The following is a 23,466-nucleotide window of genomic DNA, read 5'->3' on the forward strand; positions in this document are numbered from 1 at the left end:
AAAAGAAATTGATTTAGTCAACATAGGTGATTGACACAGGAAAAGGAATATGATAGAATATTCAACTAGATAATAATCTTCATTTGCATAAATTACGGAGAATTTTGTACAAGTTTGCACAAAATTGAAACCCACTCTGTAAAATAGAATTGAATATATCTTTATACCTCTCCTCTTAAGTGCAAATCTATGACTCCTCCTGGGACATTTTTAAAATACTAATCACTATCCCCTAACCTGAATTGAAAACCATTCTTTCCTGCTACTTTGCCCCTTGTTTCTCAATGTCATATGACAGCCAAGGTTTATTGATCATACCACTAACGCCTTCTCTGTCTTTCCCACCTTCTCCACCTCCATTCCACTGTCTCTACTTGCTACGGGCTTCCAATCCTTATCCATAATTTTTAAGGGCCAGATATCAGTTTTTAGAATTGATTTTTTTTTTTTTTTAGATTTTAGAAAGGCAATGTGCTTCATCTACCAGACCCTATGTAATACATCTAGGGAGGAACCTATGCTTTAACATACTATTATTTCTGCAGCTAAATGTGTGAATATTTATAGTAAGTGGAAAAAAGAAAAATTCAGTGTGGGAACTGCCGCAGGTCAGATTTCACCACCAACAGAAGTATTTCTTTTCCTTTCTTTCTTTCTTTCTTTCTTTCTTTCTTTCTTTCTTTCTTTCTTTCTTTTTCTTTCTTCTCTCTTTTTTTTTGGAATTTTCTGGATTTTGGAATTACGGCTAAAGGATTGTGAATCTTTATTCAAGCTATGACTGTCTCTCACCTAGACAAATGTTACAGCTTCTTACTTGCTCTTCATGTCTTCCAACTCTTCAGCATTCTACCTATTACCCTTCCAATATTGTGCTATCCAATTAGAGTTGCCCTGCCATTTATGGCAGGGCATATAAATTAATTAATTAATATATAAATTATAAATTAATTAAAAATATAAATTAATAAATTGCATTTACATATAAAATAATTAAAATAAAATACAAATAAAAGTTCATATAAATTTACATATAAATTAATTAAAATAAAATACAAGTAAAAGTTCAGTTCCTTCATCTTACTAGCCATTTTTTAATAGCAATAAAGTACTCAATAACATTTGTGGTAACTGCCTACAGTATCAGACAATGCAAATACGGAATATTTCCATTATCACCAATAACTGGCCAGTGCTATTTGATTAGCCAAATGGATTAATGACCTTCCATAAATCCTAAAGCTTATAGGATATATTTCAAATTCCTTAAAATCTCATTCATACACTGGCAGAATTTGGGTAACCTTACTAACATCCTATACCACCTTTTCATGACTTTGCTTAGCCACATTGCTGATAAAATTGCTCATCTATAGTAACAGGAGAGGAGGTAGAACATATGGGTGTACATGCAGGTTGGTAGGTAGATGTGTAGGTAGAAGTTTATGAAAATTTTGTCTGTCTTTCTGTGGTTCTGTTTTCTTTGTGAAATTGGTGGAAATGATGATTAAAGAAGAGGTTAGAAATAAGAGGAGAAAATACGGCATAGTTGCCTAAGAGACTGAAAGAGGAAACAAAACAGAGAAACACAGAATGATGTTTGGCAGCTCATGAACCCGGAGAAATCAAGGATCATGAATTTAAAGTGGGAATTGTAGGCAGGTTGTCTTTTGTTATTTTGTTTCTTCGGGCCATATTCAAATGCATGGAAGTAAACACCATCTTCTGTCAAGAAGACAGAGCATTCACCACCAGCGACTTCTGAGAAACAAGTTTAACTAATGGATAGAAGGCCAATGAACAGAGGATGAATTAAAATAATGGCTTATAATGGTGTGTTATGGAATTCGAACAGGTTAAGAAGAGAAGACAGGATCTGCAGTTGACAATAATGGTAAACGTTTGGTAGAATCAATGAATTTTAAGTCCCATGTAGTCAAAAGATAGTTGGGGTTCCATACTAGAGGATGTGAACTGAAGTGATAAGAGGCAGCGGTCAGAAACAGGGTCTCCAGGAACAGAGATTATGGAGGGGTCACATTAACAAGTAACAACATGATCTGCGGAGTGCCCCTCTAGAAGTGGGTGCTGAGATAGGATGGTGAGCAAGAACATTCAAAATAGGAAAATTACAGGTATTACGAGGTCTCTGCCATTCATGTCTGACAGGATTTCATCATTGCTATGGACCCATGACTGCTGTGTGTCTCCACTTCTTCCTTTTTCCAAACACCAGTGTTTTATTACAATTCTCTTGTTTCACTATTTTATATTCATATGCAATGGGGGTAGAGGTAGTTAACTAATTTATTAGTGTGTGTGCTGCCAGACCATGAGAAACTACATCTAGAACTGTCTTTGCATTTTCCAGATATCCTGGACTATAAGTTGGATGTAATAATCGATACAGATCTGTGGAGTATTTTTCATAATAATGAATGAGTCTCTCAATATATAGGGAAAATATTGTACATGAACCCTTAGGTGGATAAGGATTTAAACTGTGGCTGAAACTACTATCACCCATATTCATTTTCTCCTTCTTCCTTTCAGTAATAGAAGCTCTTATTTCCTCTCACCCATCCCCAAATTCTAGCTGGGTGCATGGCTGCCCAGGTAGAAATTACATTTTCCAGCTTCCTCTTAGTTAGATATGGTCACCTGCCGAGGTTTGTCCAGCTTCTGTATTATTTTTTTGTGTACAAAACCACTTTCCCTAAACTCTTTCCTTCTTGTTGGTGAGACCACATAATGGCAAATGCTCAGTTTTGATTATGCAGACGGAGATAACTCCTTAGCAATGATAAAATCGGTCCATTTTTTTCCTTTATAGTTTCTAATTTCCCTCCCTTGTTGAAGAAAGCATTTCCTCTTTCAAAATTATGTACATCTCAGATCTTCTTCTCATCCTTTTAAAGTTTCTGTGTATTTGTTTTGATTTAGATCCTTCTTGTTTGCGGCTTGCTGTTAAAGCATCAACACAGGAGATCAAGTTATGTCACCACTGAGTGTGCCAAGCCATGGGCAAATATTGATCCCTCTGAGCCTAATTTGCCTTATTTTTAAAATGTGAATAATAACAGTATGTGCCTCATAGGATTTTCTGAGAAGAAAAGTAGGCAATGAGTATGAAATGCTGATCAGAATTCTAAGCAAGTATATATCCTCACAGTCATGATTATTAAAAACAAAGACTTCATAAAGTATCTTGAAATAATGCCAATAATACATTTAAAAAATATACGCAGCAAAACAATATAACATAAATTTATCATTCTGGAATTAAAACACGATCCAGTTTTATAAAAATGCTGATTTCTTCACGTATGATCATATGCTCACATGATTGTCTGAATAAGCACAAAAAATTCTAACAGCAGGTATCAAACTATTAACGCTAACTACCTCAAGGAGTGAGCAAATTTTCAAAAACAATGACTTTTAAAATAGTAGGACTCTGTGAGATTCTTGGTTTCTTTTTTATTGTTATGTTTATTATTTTTAATGTAAAGGCTTTTATGATAAGCTATTATAATAAAGATACAAGTTTATAGATATGTATGAGGTTTTCAAGTTCCTTTTACTTTATAGAAAATAAAATTAATTACATTTTAACAAGTCAGAGCCTTTTTTTAAAGTCTGCTTCAGTATTTTCTGAGCTCTTGTATATGATTGAAAATACTAGAAGCTTCTTCCATGCAGTTGCTAGGTAACAGGTCTTTGGAAAGCAGTAACAACAGAGGAGAGTGCACTAAACCAATGTACGGTTGTGATTTACAGAAATCAAATATCCTTTGGAAAAGAGCTTTTAAACAGAAACAAAAAACAGGATAAATTTTTAAAATTGAATGTTATTTGTTTTTATTTTATGGGGATAAGTTTATTACATTGACTGACTGAAAAAATTGTGTTATAAAATCTCTCACATATTCTTCGCTTATTAGACTGTTTATAAGCATGAGTGGGTCGATTGCTACGAAAATTGCTTTTTTTTCTTAGAGGAGAATGGATAATCTCTAACAATTGAGCTTTATTTTGACCCTGTCACTTTAATCAATAGAATAACCAATTGGTGCGTGTGTGTGTGTGTGTGTGTGCTGCATGTGTATGTGCATGCACACACATGCATGATCACACAACAGAGACTTTTGCCAACTCCAGGATAGTGAGCCGTTCAACCGTGAAATGTCTAAGAATAGGTTTAAGTAAACCTTTAAAAGTCATTTAGTTTCACAGGATCTAAATATAAGAATGCTTATTAAATATACAGAATTCAGGTCCATTTGAGATTGGCAATATCCTATAAAACAGATTTATTGCACCTCAATAATACAAAGTATAAAAAGCTTGCTTGATTTTCTAATTGCTTGAATCCTTGAATTATTTTAATGCTGCAATTTTTTAATGTATCCTATTAATTAAATGCTCAGGAGAATCAAGTTTCCTGTATTCCAGAGCAAAACAGTTTAATTCTGTTAACCTCTCTTTCTTTGAAACATGTCAGAAAAACAGCAGTCTTAATATTTTTTGAAAAATTATTATCCTCAGGACTCTGATTTCTTTAGGTTCTAACTAAAAGTATTCTCTCCTCACTAGCTCATGATAGTTATTGATATCATTAGAGCTAAGAATACAGTTATTGAATCATCTTAATAGTAATAATACCAAACAATATTTTAGCTTTTATGCTAAGTGATTCATATGTATATGTGTATATACACACATTATTAAACCTCACAAAAGCTTGATGATGTATTTTCAGATAACAAATCAGATGTTCAGAGGTAAAATAACTTGCCTAAATCCATTACTAATTTAAATTCAGACTGCCGAGAGAACTCTATAAAAATTATACAACTTAAAAATTGATTAACCAAACGCATTAAAATAAGTGATCCATTTAGTGGTTTTCCCCTCTCCTGAACCCATTTTAAGGATTACTGCTTGCTACCAGATGGACAAATGACTGAAATAGCCACTAAATTAAACTGATTACTGAAAAAATACAACCACGATGTTCCCCGAACACCCATCATTTAAGGAGGCAGTTTGGAAGGAATGAAGTCAAACTTGACCTTGAAATCAATTTCGTTACTTTGCAATCACACACACACAAATTGCAGCTAAACTAAATTGATTTGTGTCAAAGGGATTTGGAAAGATCTCTAGATTCATCAGTAGCAAATATACTGTTATACTGTGATAAATGTTACAAAAAATAAATAAATGCAGGTACTATAAGGGGATACAAAAGGACACCTTTCCTGCCCCGGAGTAAATTAAAAAAAAGCATCTCCAAGGAAGTGATGTTTAAACTAAGATTTTAAGGATAATTAAGAATAAGTTATTTGAATGGTGAAGAAAGTAGACAGAAATAATTTTCTTAAAATAAAATCAGAGAGGGGCGCCTGGTTGGCTCAGTCATTAAGCGTCTGCGGCTCAGAGCATGATTACAGCGTTCTGGGATCAAGCCCCACATTGGGCTCCTCTGCTGGGAGGAGCTTCTTCCTCTCCCACTCCCCCTGCTTGTGCTCCCTCTCTCGCTGGCTGCCTCTCTCTCTGTCAAATAAATAAAATCTTTAAAAATAAATAAATAAATAAAATCAGAGAGGTAGAAGGATATTTAAATTTTTATGGAAATTAACAACTAAAAAAAGGTCTAAATAGTAAGGAGAGAAAATATTACAAAGTTGCTAACAGAGCACAAAGCACTGGGATCCAGCATAGAGATGAGAAGAAAATTGTATCATAATAGAAGGAAAGCAGGAAGTGCTAAGTGAAAATGAATCAACATTTGGAAAATATGATAGCCAAAAATTTGAGGAAATTTTCATTTATTGGCTTCAGAGAATTAAGAAAAATGAGATAATGTTTGAAATTGTAACTGCAAGAGCAGAGAGTATTTTGATAAGAAAATATTCCACACTGTTAAGTGCCTCTCAGCTGCCCAAGTGAGTTTGTGGTAACATGAATCTGACCCACTAAGCGATTTTTTTTTTCCCAGCAGTGCCCAGCCAAGGAGCAGGAAAAGAGGATCCATTTATGTAGGATTTTGTTTGTGTATGTTTCTTTCCAATTTGGAGCCATAAAAAAATAAAAACAAAGGAAATTAGTATAGTAATATGAGTTTGGTTGAAATGACAGCCCATAGAGTTCAGGTTGTCTAAAAAGGGCAGAAGAGAAGAAAGGAAGGCAAGGCCCAGGGAGAAGCCACACTGATGATGCTTTAGAGCAATGCTCCTCAGCTATTTGTGATGAAGAACCAGTGTTTTTTTCTTTTTCTTAATTTCCAACCCATTGCAGACACATACGTAGTTCTATTGTGCATGACTGGTATAGAATTCACGCCATGCATGACTCACCTATGATTTTGATATGAGTCTACTTGTTTTCCAAAGAGACAACACGCTGATTATGCACTTGGATGTTACAGTGACGTTAAATTGCTATCAAAGTTGCTAACAGCTTAATCTGAACTGCTGTACTTATCTTGCAGCCTAGCAAAAGTCTGTAGATTGAAACTGGTCTTTGAACAACACTTCGAATAGCACTGCATTAAAAGTCTTCATGAAGCAGAAGGAGCGTGTTTACGTGGTAATGGAGGGCTGAATAGGTAAATAGAAACAAGGAAGATTGAGTTTGGATACTGTGAGGTTTGAAGAATATAAATAACACTGGAAGTATCTGGGATTATGTCAAGGTCCAGGTATATACTCTATTACATTTTTTTTCATTCTAAATCTCAGAGGATTCTTGTCAATTGGAAAATGGGTCTTCTGAATCAAGCATTCTATGAAGTTTACAATATAATATATTAGCACTTGTAAAAATGCAAGATAAAGTAGGAAAATGTTGCAAATGTTGTCCTGTGCTTGATTTAAAGGATGCTTAGAATTAGAGTCACAAGATATGGGTCTGAATCCCATGTCTTTAAGCATGTAGTCTTTAGGGAACTGTGCTTAGTATCACATTAGACAAAAACATATAGCTATGTACATCTGTCTTATAAAAATATAAACTTCAGACTAAAATAACTCAGGGCAGCATGCAGTAAACTACAGAGTTTCATACCAAGTAAATATTTTTGTTTTATAAAAATAAAGAGTAAGTGGAAATAGGAGCTTATATGAGTGCACACCTTTCCCTTACCAATTAGGGAAGATGCTACAATTTACCTGATCCTCCCAGACATATGACAACCCATAGCCATATTTATAGCTGTTATGTCTGTGACAGCTGTTTTTCAGTAGTGTCATTACTCTGGACAAAATTGCAAAGGAAGCTCTCACCTCATCACTTACGTTACACATTTAGTACATACTTACTAGCAACTGCTTGCCTTTTGACAGTTTACCATAGTAACCAAATCTTTCCCTTTCCTTCCAAACTGTTCTTACCAAATCATACATGATAGATAGATAGATAGATAGATGATAGATAGATAGATAAATGCTACTGTCAACTAGATGCTCATCTAACAATCTGAACAAAGTAAAAATAAAGTACAAAAGAAGAGTTAAATTCCAGTTTTTCCAGGAGACATATGTAACTTAAAAGGAATTCCTCAACGCAAAGGGAGTTTGATTGAATGGGTAATTGAGCCAAATGTTACGTCTAAATGAGTCCTTGCCTACTTGGATGTTCTTCCTTAATATCACCAACTTTCCACCAAACAACCCCCACAATTCTTCAACATAATATTCATAGCAACAGATTCCAAGAAATAAAGTTGGTTGGACATTTCAGTCATTCACTATTCACACACTATTTTTGACCTTAAGGGATAATTCCCTTACAAATGCTACATTAAAGAAAGTAACTTTTGGAATAGTAAACTGATTTGAAGCATTAAAAGATTAATCCACGGATAATCTAGAAGCAAAAAGCACAAAAGTACAAAAAAAGAGATAAAACTTTTGTTAGTTAAAAGCACCATAAATGCAATCCAAAGACAACTTGCAAACTGAAAAAAAAATGCAATTTTTAAAATGTCAGAATGTTCATAATTTTAGAATATGAAAAACCTCTATAATTCACTAAGAGAAAAATAGTCATCTCTGTAGAAAATAAGAGTACAGGGATGTATTTTATATATGAATGAACACACAAATGGGCAATAGATACATGAAAATGTGCAATTCTGTTAGTAATCAAAAACTGAAAATTAAAATGAACTGCTAGTGACAAAACCACGTATCTCTTAAAAGCACACATTTTGGAGACAGAGAACACAGATTAAAGGCCTGGTTCCACCACTTAGTACGGCATCACCAACATTTCACTTAATATCTTTGTGTCTCCGTTTCCTCATCCTCAAAATGAGAATACTGTTGACCCTTGAACAACACAGCGGTTAGGGATGCCAATCTTATGCATAGATGGCAAATGCACATAGAACATTTGACTGCCCTAAAACTTAGCCACCAGTAGTCTACCATTAACCGGAAGCCTTGCCAATAGCACAAACAGTCGATTAACACATGTATTGTATATTACATATATTATATACTGTATTCTTATAACAAAGTAAGCTAGAGAAAAGAAAATGTTATTAAGAAAATGATAAGGAAAATACAATTACAGTACTATACTGTATTTATTGTGGAAAAAATGCACATATAAATGGACTCCTGCAGCTCAAAGGCATGCTAGTCAAGAGTCAACTATACTAATAAAATCTATCTATGGTAGGAAGCCTCCTGGAGCATGAATGGTTCTCATATCCTGGTATTCACAGAATAGGGTTGATCTGTGTAACGAAGAGGATATTGTGGAAGTTACAGGGTGGGACAGCCAGGGCTATGTCACAAAAGACATTGTGGCTTCTGCCTTGCTCTCTTCTGCCTTGCTCTCTTGTCAATGTTTTCTGGGGGAAGCCAACTGCACATCATAAGGACACTCAAGTAGCCCTAAGGAAAAGTCCAAGAGGTAAAGAACCATGTGAGTAAAGAGTGAGCCACACCGGGAGCAGATCTTCCAGCCCAAGTCAAGCCCTCAGGTAACCGTAGTCCCAGTGGACGTCTTCACTGCAGCATCATAAATATCCTGATATTACTTCTCTCAAATTCTTGACCCACAGAAACTGTGAGATAATAAATGTTTATTGTTTGCACCACAAAGATTTGGGGTTGTTACACAGCAATAGACAACTAACACATTACTTTATAAGGTTGTGATGAAAAGTAATTGAGCTAATCTACAAAAAGCGCTTTAGAACAGTAGTCCGGGGCACCTAAGTAGCTCAGTCAGTTAAGTGTCTGACTCTCGATTTTGACTCAAGTCATGATATCAGGATTGTGAAACCAGGCGTGGAAACTGCTTAAGATTCTTTCTCTCTCTCTCTTAAAAAAAAAAAAAAGTAGTCCTTGCACATAGTAAGTGCTTTATAAATGTTAACTGCCACTATTAGTATAACTATAATAATAATAATAATAATAAATATAGTTCTTAATATTATTTTTCATTTGCCCAAGGGGCAAGAGTTAAAGGAATATTGCCCGTTTTTGCAAAAGTAAGTTATACATTTCTGAAGAGCAAATTGGCATTGTGTACTGAAAATCAGAAAAGTTAAAACTAGTGATGTACTATATGCTGACTAACTGAACATAATAATAAAAAAAAGATTACTAAAAAAAAAAAATCAGAAAAGGACACATTCCTCAGAGCTCCTAAAATCTTGGCTTCTGTCTTGTCTTTTTTTTTTTTAAAAAACTTTTATAATACTGAGTTTTATTTATTTATTTATTTATTTATTTATTTATTTATTTATTTATTTATTTCAGTCCTGGACAAAACTCAGTCAGAGTGAGCTGAAAAACAAAAAATACTGAATACACAACCCAAGGAGGAACTGATTTCATCAAAATTACTAATCTATGATTTCAGAATATTACAAATTTCTTTCCCTTATTTTCAAACACATATACTTCGAAAATTTGTTGGAAAGAACTTAGCTCAGCTCATTACATTCACCTTGGTGATTTTTAAAAATAGCTATCACTTTTTAAATTTGCCTTATTTTTCATTCTTCATTGGAAGCTGAGTTAACATTCAAGAAGGAAGTAGCCACTGACTGATCATCAGTTTTAGTCTCTGTGAATATAGGGATACAGCATAGCTGATGGCTTAAATGAGGACGTGGCACCAATGAATAACACCAGTTACTGTTATATTAAAAGATTAAATGGCATTTGTCATGGGTTATAAAATAAAACAATATGCCAATTGCACAATTTCATAAATTCATATACACTATCTTTTACCAACCTAATGATATTTTAGTGCACATAAACAAATTATTATAGTCTATACAAACATAACTCCTAGTCATAATTAAGTGAGTAACACATTCCCTGCTTAGATATCATCATTCACTAATGTTTTCATGGCATTAATTACACTTGATAATTTGGACCTTGTGGGAAAAAAATGTAAACATGTAAAATCTATAAATAAATTTAAAAACAACCATTATCAGAAAATCACCGTCTAGCTAGTATTATGCTTCTATATAAAAATGAAATATAATTCAGTATACATGAATTTTTATTAATAAAATTGTTACCCTACTTTAAGGAATTCCATATATTACTTATTCCATTTGTATTGACCTTCATTTTGATATAATTTCTAGTAAGGACTCTGGTTGGATAATACATATACACAGCATATCTATGTATCTCATGTATCTAGTCTCATACAGCTAGACATTTTGCTTCTTTCTACATTTATTATAATAATAAATAAAACTGCAATAAATGTCCTTTTACTTAAATGTTGTGTGCAGCTCATATTATTTCCTCATGAAACCTTCATGTAATTGTGTAAACAGATGTTAGTGCCTACATGACTAGTGAAGGAGACAGACAAGGGAGAAGCAGGCAGAAAAACTGTAGATTTTTTTTTCCTTTTTCATTATATCATATATTGTTGCACATTTATATTTTACTGAGTTATAGTAATACTTCTGAACATTGTTACTGGATCTTTTAAATTTTTAAAACTTATACTATAGCCTGTATACTTTTAGTAATAAGATACTATGAATCTATGTTTTGAGGCAATGTTAGATAAACATCCCATGATAATGTTCTAGCATTAGGATACTATAATATCCTTGTATTAGGATCTCATTCTTTCAGGGTTAAAAATCATATTTTAAGAGACTTTCAATACAAAAGTAATTACTCCGGGGATAAAGATATTATATTAAATCATGAAAACTTTACCTAAATAGGTCTATCAGATTGACTAAATTCATCAATCAAAATCTGATGAGACTAGCGCATAATTGAAATCATGAGTTTTGATATATATGGAGGGTGGCAAGGGCAGGGGAGGAGGATCATAAGGTCATAGCTGAAGCTCTACACGGAAAGAACAGGCTCTGTTAGAGTGGAATTCTTGGGCAGAATGTAAAAGTACACTGGCTCACTGGTTAAAAAAAGGGTGAGGTAAAGAAAATGAGAAAATCTGCCATTAGAACAGACAGCTAGTCCATCTGATTTATCATTATACCACTGGAATCTAGACTAACAAATTGTTCACAGTAGGACTCAATAAAAATGTTTTGAATGAGTAAATGAGAGTGAAAGAGGATAAATCTATTCTTCCTTATAAATCATTGTTATCAAGAAACTACGTTAGACCGAAAATCATAGACCTAGGATATGATAGAATATGCCTGGCACTTTCCAAAGACAGAAGAAGAAATATGCTACTCTGGCTTTCAGAACCATGAAATTGAGTCTTGGGGAAATACAAGAATATAAGAAAATTAATAGAGAAAAACATAAAGATGCTTTGAGTTAATTAAATTTTAAGTGGTCCACAAGAAAATGGTTTGAAATACCTAATATTCAATGGCAATTTAATCAAGTGTCAAAGAGAACAAACTGGAAAGCTGGTTTGGCAATTTAATAGACACATATTAAAATTTTAAAAGCTACAAAAAAAGTAAAGCAAATAAGTTACAAATTTTTATTTATTAGGAAGAATGAAAGAAAAGAAAATATTTCACTTAAAAAATAATTCACACCAATGTTACTTTTTTAGTTTTGATTAAATGAATCATGGTTATATAAGAAGTTAACATCCTGGGAAGCTGTGCGATGTGAAGGGTATACGGGAATGCTCAGTCCTGTCTATACTAATCTTCTATCTAAATTATTTCAATAAAAAATGAAAAAGCAAATGCAATGGAAAATGAAATATTGATTTTTTAATTATTTTTTTAAATTTTTTAAAGCTTTATTTATTTGAGAGAGAGAGAGGGAGTGAGAGAGAAAGAGAGCAAGAGCGCATGACCAAGGGGAGGGGCAAAGGGAATGGGAGAAGCTGACTCTCTGCTGAGCAGGGAGCCTGACTTGGGCTCCCTCCCAGGACCCTGACATCATGACTTGAGCAGAAGCCTTAACCAACTTAACCAACTGAGCCATCCAGGTGCCCCCAAAATATTGATTTAATACTGAATTGTAAAAATACAATTAAAAAAGACATTTTGGGACAATTGCCAACATTTAAATATGAACCAGAACCATGAAATTATTTAACACTCTTAAGGATGAAAATGTTATGCTGGGTATATAGTAGAATGTCATTCTTTGGAAAAGCATGCTGAAGTTAAAAGTGTGTGTGTGTGTGTGCACGCGCATATGGAGAGAAGATTAAGCAAATGTGGGAAACTGTTAATTGCTGAATGCAAATGGAGGGAATACAAGTTTTCATTGTATAATTTTTAAGCTGCATGTTTCATTTTTTTGTAAAGTAAAAAATAATGAAGAAAGAAAAAAACTTAAAGACTCCAAATTGTGCTGGTCTTGAACATGGCCTTAGGTTAAGTGGTTTCTCATGATTTCAACAATAACACAAAAATCAAAGAGAATATTTTCATCTGAAAATGGAGAATTTTCAAAGTTGGGTATTTCATCTTTTGAAAATATAGGAATTCAAAGCATTATGTTCTTAAGTAGGTTGTAAGAATGAAATTTAAACTGATATCTATGTGGGTGTTATATGGGAAATGAAGAAATTATTCAGCATGAAAAACTCACACCTTACCATTTGGTTAAAGTCAAGCATTGCACATACATATGTTATTTAAAAACAGCTAACATAATTTCCAATATTTATATTACTTGGAAATATTTTTCCACTCTCTTTTCTGGGTAGAAAAAAGTGAAGCATTGGGATATCTTGTGTTTTAGCAAAAAAATTAATAGTGAATAAACTGAGACAAGACCTTCATTTTTTAGTCAAATCATTTCTCCAGGATTTGTGTGTGTGTGCACATGAACACACACATATGTGTGTGTATTTTAAACAATATTGTTTTTATAATGGTAGTCATGACTACCTACTATAAGAAATATGTTTATAGAATATTGTCATGATATTGTTAAAAATACTTTCGTCTATACTTTTAACTTGTATTGCAATTGAAATCTTTTTTATTTTTTTTTTAATTCCCAGAACTCCTACTGTTCTAGTATAATGAATCATTCTTCTAGGCATGTTTTAGTTGTGAAGTAGAGAGAATTTCATTCAGTCAAACACTTTACTATTGAGGTATGATTCTTCCTTTCATTCATGAACTTTAATTCAAATTCTGTTATTCATGAAATATCATAGTCAAAGCATGGAAAATAAAATTCATAGAAAATTCACAATTTACAGATTGATTTTTACATTCTTTGACTTTTACATTTTCTACTCATAGAAATTTATTTATAAATTAATTATTAACATTCTTTTCTGCCACCTGTGGGTGAAAATTTACCAATTTGATTTTTATGTCTTCTTATATCTGTTAAAATGAGGTAGAAAATTTTCAAGGACCCAGTATTTTGAAAGAAAATTAGTTGACAAATCAAAGGCAATTGAATATTCACTCACAGATGATATAACCCTTTATCTGGGAGGTAAAGATAGAGTGGCAACCTAAATTTAGCAATTGATTTACTCATATAGCAGGGCCTTATCTCCCACTGATTTTCTGAGTAACTTCATCTGATGAGACAAATAGCAAACTTCTTTTAGATTCATCTAATTGGAGAGCTCAGTTTATTCTTTAAGTTCATTCAAGGCCTTCCAGTAAAAGAGTTCTTTTCCTAATAAAGTACATTTTTTTCCTGATGTTTCTTTTGTTTTGTGTTTTGTTTCTCTTTTTAACAATTTCTGGACTATAGAGTAAGGAAAGAGATAAGGGTTTGGTTTTATTCTGATTAAAATTTTCTCTATAGAAACATGTCTGAAAGCTGAACTGTTATAATGTTTTGCTTTTTTTATCCTGGTTTTGCCACTAACAGGAGAATATCTGTGAAGGGTTCAACAATGTGGATCTCTTTTGTCTAGGTGATTTCAGATCAGATATATGACCTTGGAGAGACTTTACTAGAATTGCTAGTCCCGCAAGAGGCTGCCAAAGAATTCAAGATGTTACAAAACCACATTTTTATATTAGTCATAGCTATGGAACACTGCCATTACTTCTTCCTATGTTTCAGTACCAACTGTCACTTCTTAAAAAAGAAGTGTATTGATAAAAAATATTTCTCACTGGAAAAGAGATTTAACATAACCAAAGCTATAGTACCATTTGACTTTTGTTCTACAGAGGTTGACAAAAAAATAATCCACCAGAAAGAATCTTTTAAAATAATGATATGGTAAAAAGAATGCTGGCATCGATATACTGGAAAGAGGAAACTAGTGAGTTCAGGCTGACACTGGAGGCACGAAGTTGTATCAGCCTACTATACCACACAAATGGTCATCACTACTGTAAATGTGCTGGGGAACAGGAAGACTAGCCATAAGCATATAGGCAGAACTCAAGGATACCCAGGAAAGAAGGAAAGGGGAGTGTTTTCACACAGTCATGATCATGGCATGAACTAGGGTTGTGTCAGTGGGTAAGCTTGGGATACTCAAGGAGTCTAACCTATAGGACTTGATGGATTGAATGCAAATGACTGAAGAATGATTCATAGTTTTTTGGCTTGAGTTCTAAGTAGATGGTGTTGAGAAGAATGGACAAAAACAGATTTTAAGTTGGGAAAATCAATAAATATTTCTAGATATCTTAATTTTGAGACAGCTGTTAGAAACCTAATAAGAGATATTGGCTATAAAGTTAGAGATACAAGACTGAAGCTCATAGTGAATACTGAGGGAGAGATTTAATTTTGGAAATCATAGAAATGAATGAGATACCCTAAGGAAAAAGTATGTAGGGAATACTGTAGAAAATCTTATGTAAATAATATGGCAATTTTATATCTCACTTTTCATTGCTTACCCCTTTCATTTATTTTTGTAGTCTTACTGCACTCCTTAGGATTTCCAGGAAAATGCTAAGTAAAAGTGGTTTTGGTAAGCATCCCTGTTTGTACCTAATCTTAAAGGCAGACTTTCAATACGTGGTCATTAAATATTCTTTTTTCCTCTAGGTTATTGTGTAGATAATTTTCCTTAGGCTAAGGAATGTTTTCCTTGTAGCTTTCTAACACTTTATCTTTCTTTATTTTTCTTTTTTGCAAATTGTAAATGGATACTGAATTCTCTCTCAAAAACTTTTTTTGTATCCATTGAAATGATACTATTTTCTCCTTTGACATCATGATCTATTTCTGAAATAATTTCAATTTGGTGATGATATATTATTTTTTAAATACATTACTTTGTTGTTTCACTAATATATTTTATATAATTTTTCAACTATGTTAATCAATTAAATTGGTCTCTAATCATTTCAAATGTCATCGTCAATAAGTTTTGCATCATGGCTAGGTCAGCCTTATAAAACGAGTTAGGAAGAGATCTTTCTTTTCCTACTCTCTGGAAAATATGTGAAAGCTAACTAAATGCTTTTTGAATATCTATAATAAGCTGTTTGTAAAACATCACGAGCAACCCTCACTTTTCCTGGAAATAAAGATAATATAGATTTGTTAGGAGAATGAGAAATAGGTACTCAAGATTCACGATAATCATCAATTTGATAGGTACCTATTACTAGTGGCTCATGTTCTTTTGAGTATCTTTTTAATTCTAACAACCCTATGAGATAGTTTCTTTTTACTATCCACACTTTATATATCAAGGAACTCAAGTTGAGAGAAATTTAGAAGCCAGAGGTCATGTACTTACTATATAGTAGAATGGAAATTCGACTGATGATGGTCTCATTCCAGAATTTGCACTAACGATCTCTTAGACAAATTTATCGTAAAAAGGAAAATTGCTGAAAGTAAATTTTCCTATCAGCCAGTTTGAGTTTATTTTCTTTTTAGGAAATTTGTGGTGATTAAAATAATCAAACTATCTATGAAGTATATTTTTATGTTATTGAATCTCATTAAAATTTGCAGTGGTTTATATTCGGAAATTCTGTATCATAGTTATTATTCTACTGAGGATATTTTCTATCTCCAGACTTACTATTTTTACTTTCCTCTCTTGGTGAAATGAGTAAGAATATATCTTTTCTGCTGCTGAAATCATGCCCATATAGACTTTTTTCTTGTAACTCTCATCAAAGTGTAGAAGATTATTTTAATTATAATTAGTAATATAACAATTCATTCAAGTGATATTGTAAGAATTCAATAGTTTAATGAAGTTGTCATTTTGTTCAGAAGAAAAGGATACATATATGAAATGACTGGTAGATGTGCATAAAGTAATAGTTGCTAGGTTGCTATATTGTTTTTCTTTTTAATATTTTAAAATTTAATATTTTACATACTCAAATTTTGAAGTTTCTTCTTTTCATCTTGAAAAACATGGATTTACTTCTAAAAAAATATGTAAATTATAGTCGTGGTAGTAGTTCCACAATTTAGGGTGTACTGAAGAGGCTATTTAAATAAACAGAAATAAAGTAATATCATTTTATATCCTGTATAATTGGAATTGTGCTATTTAATGCTCATGAAAACACAAAGACAAAAAATATAATGAATATTATCAAATGAATATTGGTTTCATATTAAAGCAATTATTATTTTATTACAAATCATATCAGTTATCTATTACCAAATAATAAATGGCTACAAATCTCAATAACTTTAAGCAACCAATACTTAATTTCTCAAAATTCTGTATGTCAGCATGGCTCTTTGGGTTGACTGTGGATAACGTGGAATCTAGAGAGGTGGGGGGCCTGGGATGGATAAGCGTCACTTTCCATGTGATTTTTCAACCTTAGGGAGGCTAAATTGAGATTCTTTACATGCAGTTCTCTGGGTAGTTTTCCAGTGAAGCGAAAGCAGACTTTGAAGACTTAGCCTCTGAAGTCATACAATGTAACTTTTGTCACATTCTATAGGTGAAAGCACGTCATAAGACCAGCCTGTATTCAAGTGGTAGAGAACTACATTTCACCTCTTCAAGGAATAAGCTGCAAGATCCCATCAACACTGGACAAACACAGGGAACATGGTTCATCGAAGACCATTATTTTAACAATCTACCACACAAACTAAGTGCCAGCTTAATACACTGTCTTTCGAAAGGTAGAGTCTATAATCTTTTAACCTCATGCTGAGATGTGAAATATATTATATTGGTTTAAGAGCCTCATACATCACCCCAAACTGTTTTATGACATTTTAATGAAACTAGGATGCTTTTATCTTTTTATAATATAAAAAAAGAGTTCCTCTGAGATGTAATCTCAGCCTAAAAGAATACAGACATCATTAAAAGGAATTTCAGCAGGTGCCATAAATAAGAAATATTGTTTTAAACTATCAGGATAGAACTTTTAACTATCCCACTCATTTCAATGGGTTTATCAAAAAAATGGTAAGATAAGAATATGAAGAGAATCAATGCAAATAGTCTTTGTAATTTTTTATTTGTAAAGGTGGACTGTTTTAGTGAGTTCGATCTATCTGTTGTAAACCTATTGAGGGCCTGTTAAGAAGGAGAAAGAACTAAAGTCTATTCTGAACTTCAGTTATAACACATTCAAAATTACAAATTGTCTTCCTAAATACATACTGTTTTAGGGTCCACATTTGATATCCATTTATTGAGCACCTAATATGTTCCAGATATTATTTAATACTTACTGCTAATCCTAATCAATGAAATAGAGACATCACATATATTATACATAAATTAACAGAAGAGAAAAATGGGGCTCAGAATACTAACTTGGCTACCTAAATCTTAAGTGGTTAAATTCACATTTTTAGGGCTTATGTCATTACTGCCTTCCTAAAAATTATATCATAATAAGTCATTATCAGGTATAAAATTTTTACAAAAATATTCCTTTTACTAAATAATAATAAAAAGAAGGCAGCTTAGTTGCAAAGGTTTTTTAGATAAACAACTCGTATTGCTTCAATGCTAATTACATATGTAACAGGGAGTACACGGAGAATTTGCACATATTTTCCATTAAATTTCACAAAGACATTTACAAAGCAGGTGCTCTTATTTTTAATTTTCAGTTTAGAGAACAGGTTTTTTTAAAAAAAAACAAAAACCATAGCACCATCATCACAAACCATTTAAATCAGTATTAGTACTTAAAACAAATTTCCAAACAAATACTAAAATGCAGCCACAGTTAAGAGCCATCGCTTTGTTTGCTATACATTTTTAGAGAAAACTGATGCCATTAGAAGCAAGAGTGAAAAGATAAAAAACAGCGAACTGGGTTGCAATAATTTCATGGTTTTCTTGATATTATTTAGAAATTTCTTAGTGTTTATAATTTTTCATTTAAATATCATATGCAATAGGTAAGCATTTTAAGATATGTAAACACAGATGAATACATTTTGCTAACACTTAGTTAAAATGATTTACATTTTAATGATGTTTGCAACTTTAAATTATTAAGGTGAAATGTTAAAAAAAACAAGGATGTTATTTCTTTTAAACGTACATAAATTACTGGGTGGATCAAAATTAGTTCCTACAGAAACATTTTAGAAAAAAATAACGTATCATCTTACTGTTCAATTTCCTAACAGTTTAAAGTATAATCTCATATGAAATTACTTTAAAAGCAGTGTCTCTACGAAAAACTCACATGTATGTTTTTCTTGAAATGTTTTCAGAATCTATCTTATCTCCAAATAAATCTCCAAATAAATTTATTATCTCCAAAAAAATCAATCTTAATACACTTGAATATATTTTAATATTACTCTAATGCATGGTAAGCTTACATATATATTAAGTAATCTATAACAAAGCACTATCTATGTGTAAACATAAGTATAAATTAATAGCTGCAGCATTCAAAACCTGTGTTTATACTATGCATAAAACCGTAAGTGCTAATCTATTTGTAGTCTTGCCAAGGTATCCAGTAAATTCAGTTGCTTAAATCACCAAATTATATAAAAAAGTAAAAATTCACTCCCAAAACATTACCTTGCCACTTTTTGAAGTGAATAGATTCTCTCATAAGATGATAAAAAGAAATCCATCTATTCTATGCAATCATGAATGTATTAAGTTGCCACTAATTTCAGAGACATAACTTACTACACCACAGTTTGAGGAAATTCAAAGTATCTCAGTTGAGACTAAACTTACCAGCAAATTTGATATGGAATTTATTTTCAGGCTTTAATATCTGGACATACAAAGGGCAATTTGGAGCAAAATCTTTTACAGCCCATGCTCTCAAAATTGTTTGGTGGTCCTGCAATGATAAATATCAAAAGATCATGAAATAAATTTAAAAATTTGTAATATATAAAGTAAAAATCTTCAATTGGTATGTTATATGGTCACATCCACAGTTTAAAATTAAACATACAAAATACTGAATTGCAAGGACTTATTTTTAAAGGTTCTTATATTTCTATAAAGGAGAGTAACAATACCTAATTCAATCAGTGCTAATTACCAGCACTTAGAAAATTAGCAGAGATTAGGAGGAAAGTTTCTTGACAAACTTAAAAGTAATTTTCTTAGAATACAATTGAGGGTCAGAGGCTTCAGAAATACAGCACAACTAATAGTTTGTAATAACAGTTTCCATGGAAAAAATACGGATTTATAACAATTTTGATATGTTTAGAAAGACTGGCAAAAGGGGAATGACTAGAGTGACCATGCATGTATAACAATAAAAGTAAAAGGATTTTTGACTCTATGGGTGTGTATGTGTGTTGGAAAAGATCAGGAACTTTCAGATACTAAAAAAAAAAAAAAAATCAAAACAGTTAAAAAAAAAGTTTCTAAGGGGCGCCTGGGTGGCACAGCGGTTAAGCGTCTGCCTTTGGCTCAGGGCATGATCCCGGTGTTGTGGGATCGAGCCCCACATCAGGCTCCTCTGCTATGAGCCTGCTTCTTCCTCTCCCACTCCCCCTGCTTGTGTTCCCTCTCTCGCTGGCTGTCTCTATCTCTGTCAAATAAATAAATAAAATCTTTAAAAAAAAAAGTTTCTAAGACTGAGAAAAGGAATAAAAAGCATGCTTAACATTAAATCTTACACGTGGTATGACCCCACAAATTATTATTTAATTAACTAAGTAGATGAAAGCAAATTATCAGAGAAATGTGCCAATTAGCTAATACATTTTGAAAAAGGAAACAAAATTATGTTTGAGTGTACACTGTCCATACAGTAGTCATTAGCCACAGGGAGCTGTCTAAATTTAAATTAACTAAAATTAAGAATTTCATTTCCCTACCACACTAGCCACATTTCCAGTGTTCAAAGCCGTCTGTGGCTAATTCAAAGCTATATGGAACTGTGCAGATATAAGCATCGGCACCATCATAGAAAGTTCTGTTTGACATGACAGACTATGGACTCTAGGAAACAAACTGAGGGCTTCAGAGGGGAGGGCGGTGGGGGAATGGGATAGGCTGGTGATGGGTATTAAGGAGGGCACGTATTGCACGGCGCGCTGGGTGTTATACGCAAGTAATGAATCATGGAACTTTACATCAAAAACTGGGGATGTACTGTATGGTGACTAACATAATAAAAAATATTATTATTTAAAAAAAGAACAAAGGGGAAAAGAAAAACCTAAAAAAATAAAATAAAATAAAATGTGAGTGTATTAAAAAAAAGAAAGTTCTGTTTGACAATGTTGTTAGGGAAAGAAAAGGATAATTAAAAACACAGGTAGATATGAGGGATTGTTTACAGAAGTGCAGAAAGAAGCTGCTATCTGTGGTTAGTAACTAAGTTGCATGAAAGTTGATGAAGTGAACTCAGAATTCCTTAAGTAGATAAGTGGACAATGTGTGTCTTCCAGGCAAACATTCAAAACATGCTAATGAACCTGATACGGTGTGACAGTTAATTTTATGTGCGGACTTGGCTGGACCATGAGGTGCCCAGGTATTTGGTTAAACATTATTCTGGATGAGTGGGAAGTCCCAGAAAAGGGAGGGGCAAAGAAGAGAAGCCACAAATTCAGTGCGTAAATTTATACGACATTGGCTAACCTCTAAACCACACATACATGGGACAGAATATGAGCAATCTCAGCTGAGATTTGAATCACTGCCAACTACTAGGGTGATAGAGTTTGCATTCAAGTGAATCAAATTAACTTCCTGCTGAAACAAGAATATCCACACTCTTTGGAGGAATATATGGGATACAAAGGCTCCACAACATAATATAATACCCAGAATACGTTGCAAAATTATTCAATATATGAAGTGCCAGAAAAACATGACCCATTTGTTAATTTCATGGGAAGCAAACAAAACTAAGTCCAATAAACATTAGCCTTTATGACCTAGATGTTTGAGTTATCAGACTAGGGCTTAAAGCAGCTAATAAAAGTATCATCACTGAGGTAAAGAAAATATGCTCATGATAAAGAGAAAAAAAACTCAGTAAAGAAAGGGAAAATATTTTTAAAATGAAACAGAAAGCTCAAATATCTGAAACATATTCACTGGATGGGCTGAGAAGTAGAATGGAGATGACATAGGAGAGTCAGTGAACTTGATCATAGATCAACAGAATTTATCGAATTTGAAAAACAAAGAGAAGAGGGATGGAAAAGGAACAGAGTTCAGGGACTTGTGCAACAATGTAAAAATGTCTTATATAATGTAATCCGTTTTCCAGGAAGAACACAAAAGAGAAAATAGAACAGAAAATGATTTGAAGAAATAGTGGCTGGAAACTTCCCAATTTTGTTAAAGTCATAATTTTCCAGGTTCAAGGAGTTCAGAGAATCCCAAACCATGTAAACAAAAAAGTTACCACACCTAAGCGCCCTGTAGTCTAATGTTTGAATACCAAAGGTAAAGATAATATTTTGAAAGCAGCCAAAGAAATAGAGTTGTATGACCAAGGACTCTCATCAGAAACCATGGAGAAACCAGGAGACAGTGAAACAATATCCTAAACGCCAGAATGAAAAGGGGAAAAAACTATTAAGTCATCATTTTACAGAGAAAAATCCTTCAAAGAGATGAAATAAAGGACTTTTTCAACTAATGCTAAGAAAATGTGTTGTCCTCAGAATCATACTACAAGAAAATTGTAAGAAACTTCTTTATGCTGAAGGGAAATGAATCCAGAGGGAAAGACAGAACTTCAGATATCAAAGAAGAGTACCAGAAATGGGTAATATCTGAGTGAACAAAGATACATTTTTTCTTTAAAATATGTGTTTATCTTTACAAAAAAAATTTATAGTATCATCTTATAGAATTAGAAATTTATAAAAATAACAGAAGAATAAGTGCAAAGTTTCTAACTTCAATGAGTTGTGCAATATTAAAAAATAAGTAAATTGTGCAGTATTAACATGAAGCGGACTATGAAGAGTTAAGCCTGTGTATTGTAGTCCCTAGAGTAGTCACTAAAAAAATTTCAAAAGATAATTTCTAAAAAGCCAATAGGCTTATCAAACTTGAACTCCTCAAAGAAAAAAAATCAAATAATAAAAAAAGTAGAAAAGAGAAAACAGAGGAACATGAATTGATAGGGAGAAACAGAAAACAATTTAGTTAGACCTACATTCAACCATATAAATGATGGTACTAAATGTTGATGAACTGAACACATTAAAACATAAAGAATATTAGAAAAACAAAACTAAGACCCAACCATAAGCAATTTAGGAGAGAGGGTACCTGGTCGGCTCAGTTGGTTAAGCATTCAATTCCCGATTTCAGCTCAGGTCATGATTTTAGGGTTGTGGAAACAAGCCCTGTGTCGGGCTTCACACTCAGTGGGGAGTCTGCCTGAGGTTCTCTCTCCCTCTCCCTTTACCCCTCTCCCTGCTCTTTCTCAAATAAATAAATAAAATCTTAAATAAATAAAGTTACTGGTAAAAGAAGTGATAATAAAAATAAAACCCTTAATTAGAAAATAAGCAAAAGATCTGAACAGACACCTCACCAAAGAAGATACACAAGTGACAAAGCACATAAAAAGATGCTTAACACCATACGTCATTAGAAAATTGCAAACTAAAACAATAATGAAATACCACCACACAATTATTGGAA

At 32.7% G+C, this 23,466-nt stretch overlaps 1 protein-coding gene across 3 annotated transcripts in view; it reads right to left on the reverse strand.

The window, feature by feature from the left end:
- Nucleotides 1–23,466, reverse strand: part of KCNT2 (potassium sodium-activated channel subfamily T member 2) — a 344,368-nt gene that overhangs the window by 130,007 nt on the left and 190,895 nt on the right. For all 3 annotated transcript variants that reach the window (XM_008710517.1, XM_008710516.1, XM_008710515.1), the window contains exon 13: nt 19,561–19,669. In XM_008710517.1, the coding sequence (XP_008708739.1) occupies nt 19,561–19,669 (109 nt within the window). The remainder of the gene's footprint in view (nt 1–19,560; nt 19,670–23,466) is intronic.

Source organism: Ursus maritimus, unplaced genomic scaffold (assembly GCF_017311325.1).
Source record: "Ursus maritimus isolate PB19 unplaced genomic scaffold, ASM1731132v1 scaffold_2, whole genome shotgun sequence".
NCBI classification, from domain to species: domain Eukaryota; kingdom Metazoa; phylum Chordata; class Mammalia; order Carnivora; family Ursidae; genus Ursus; species Ursus maritimus.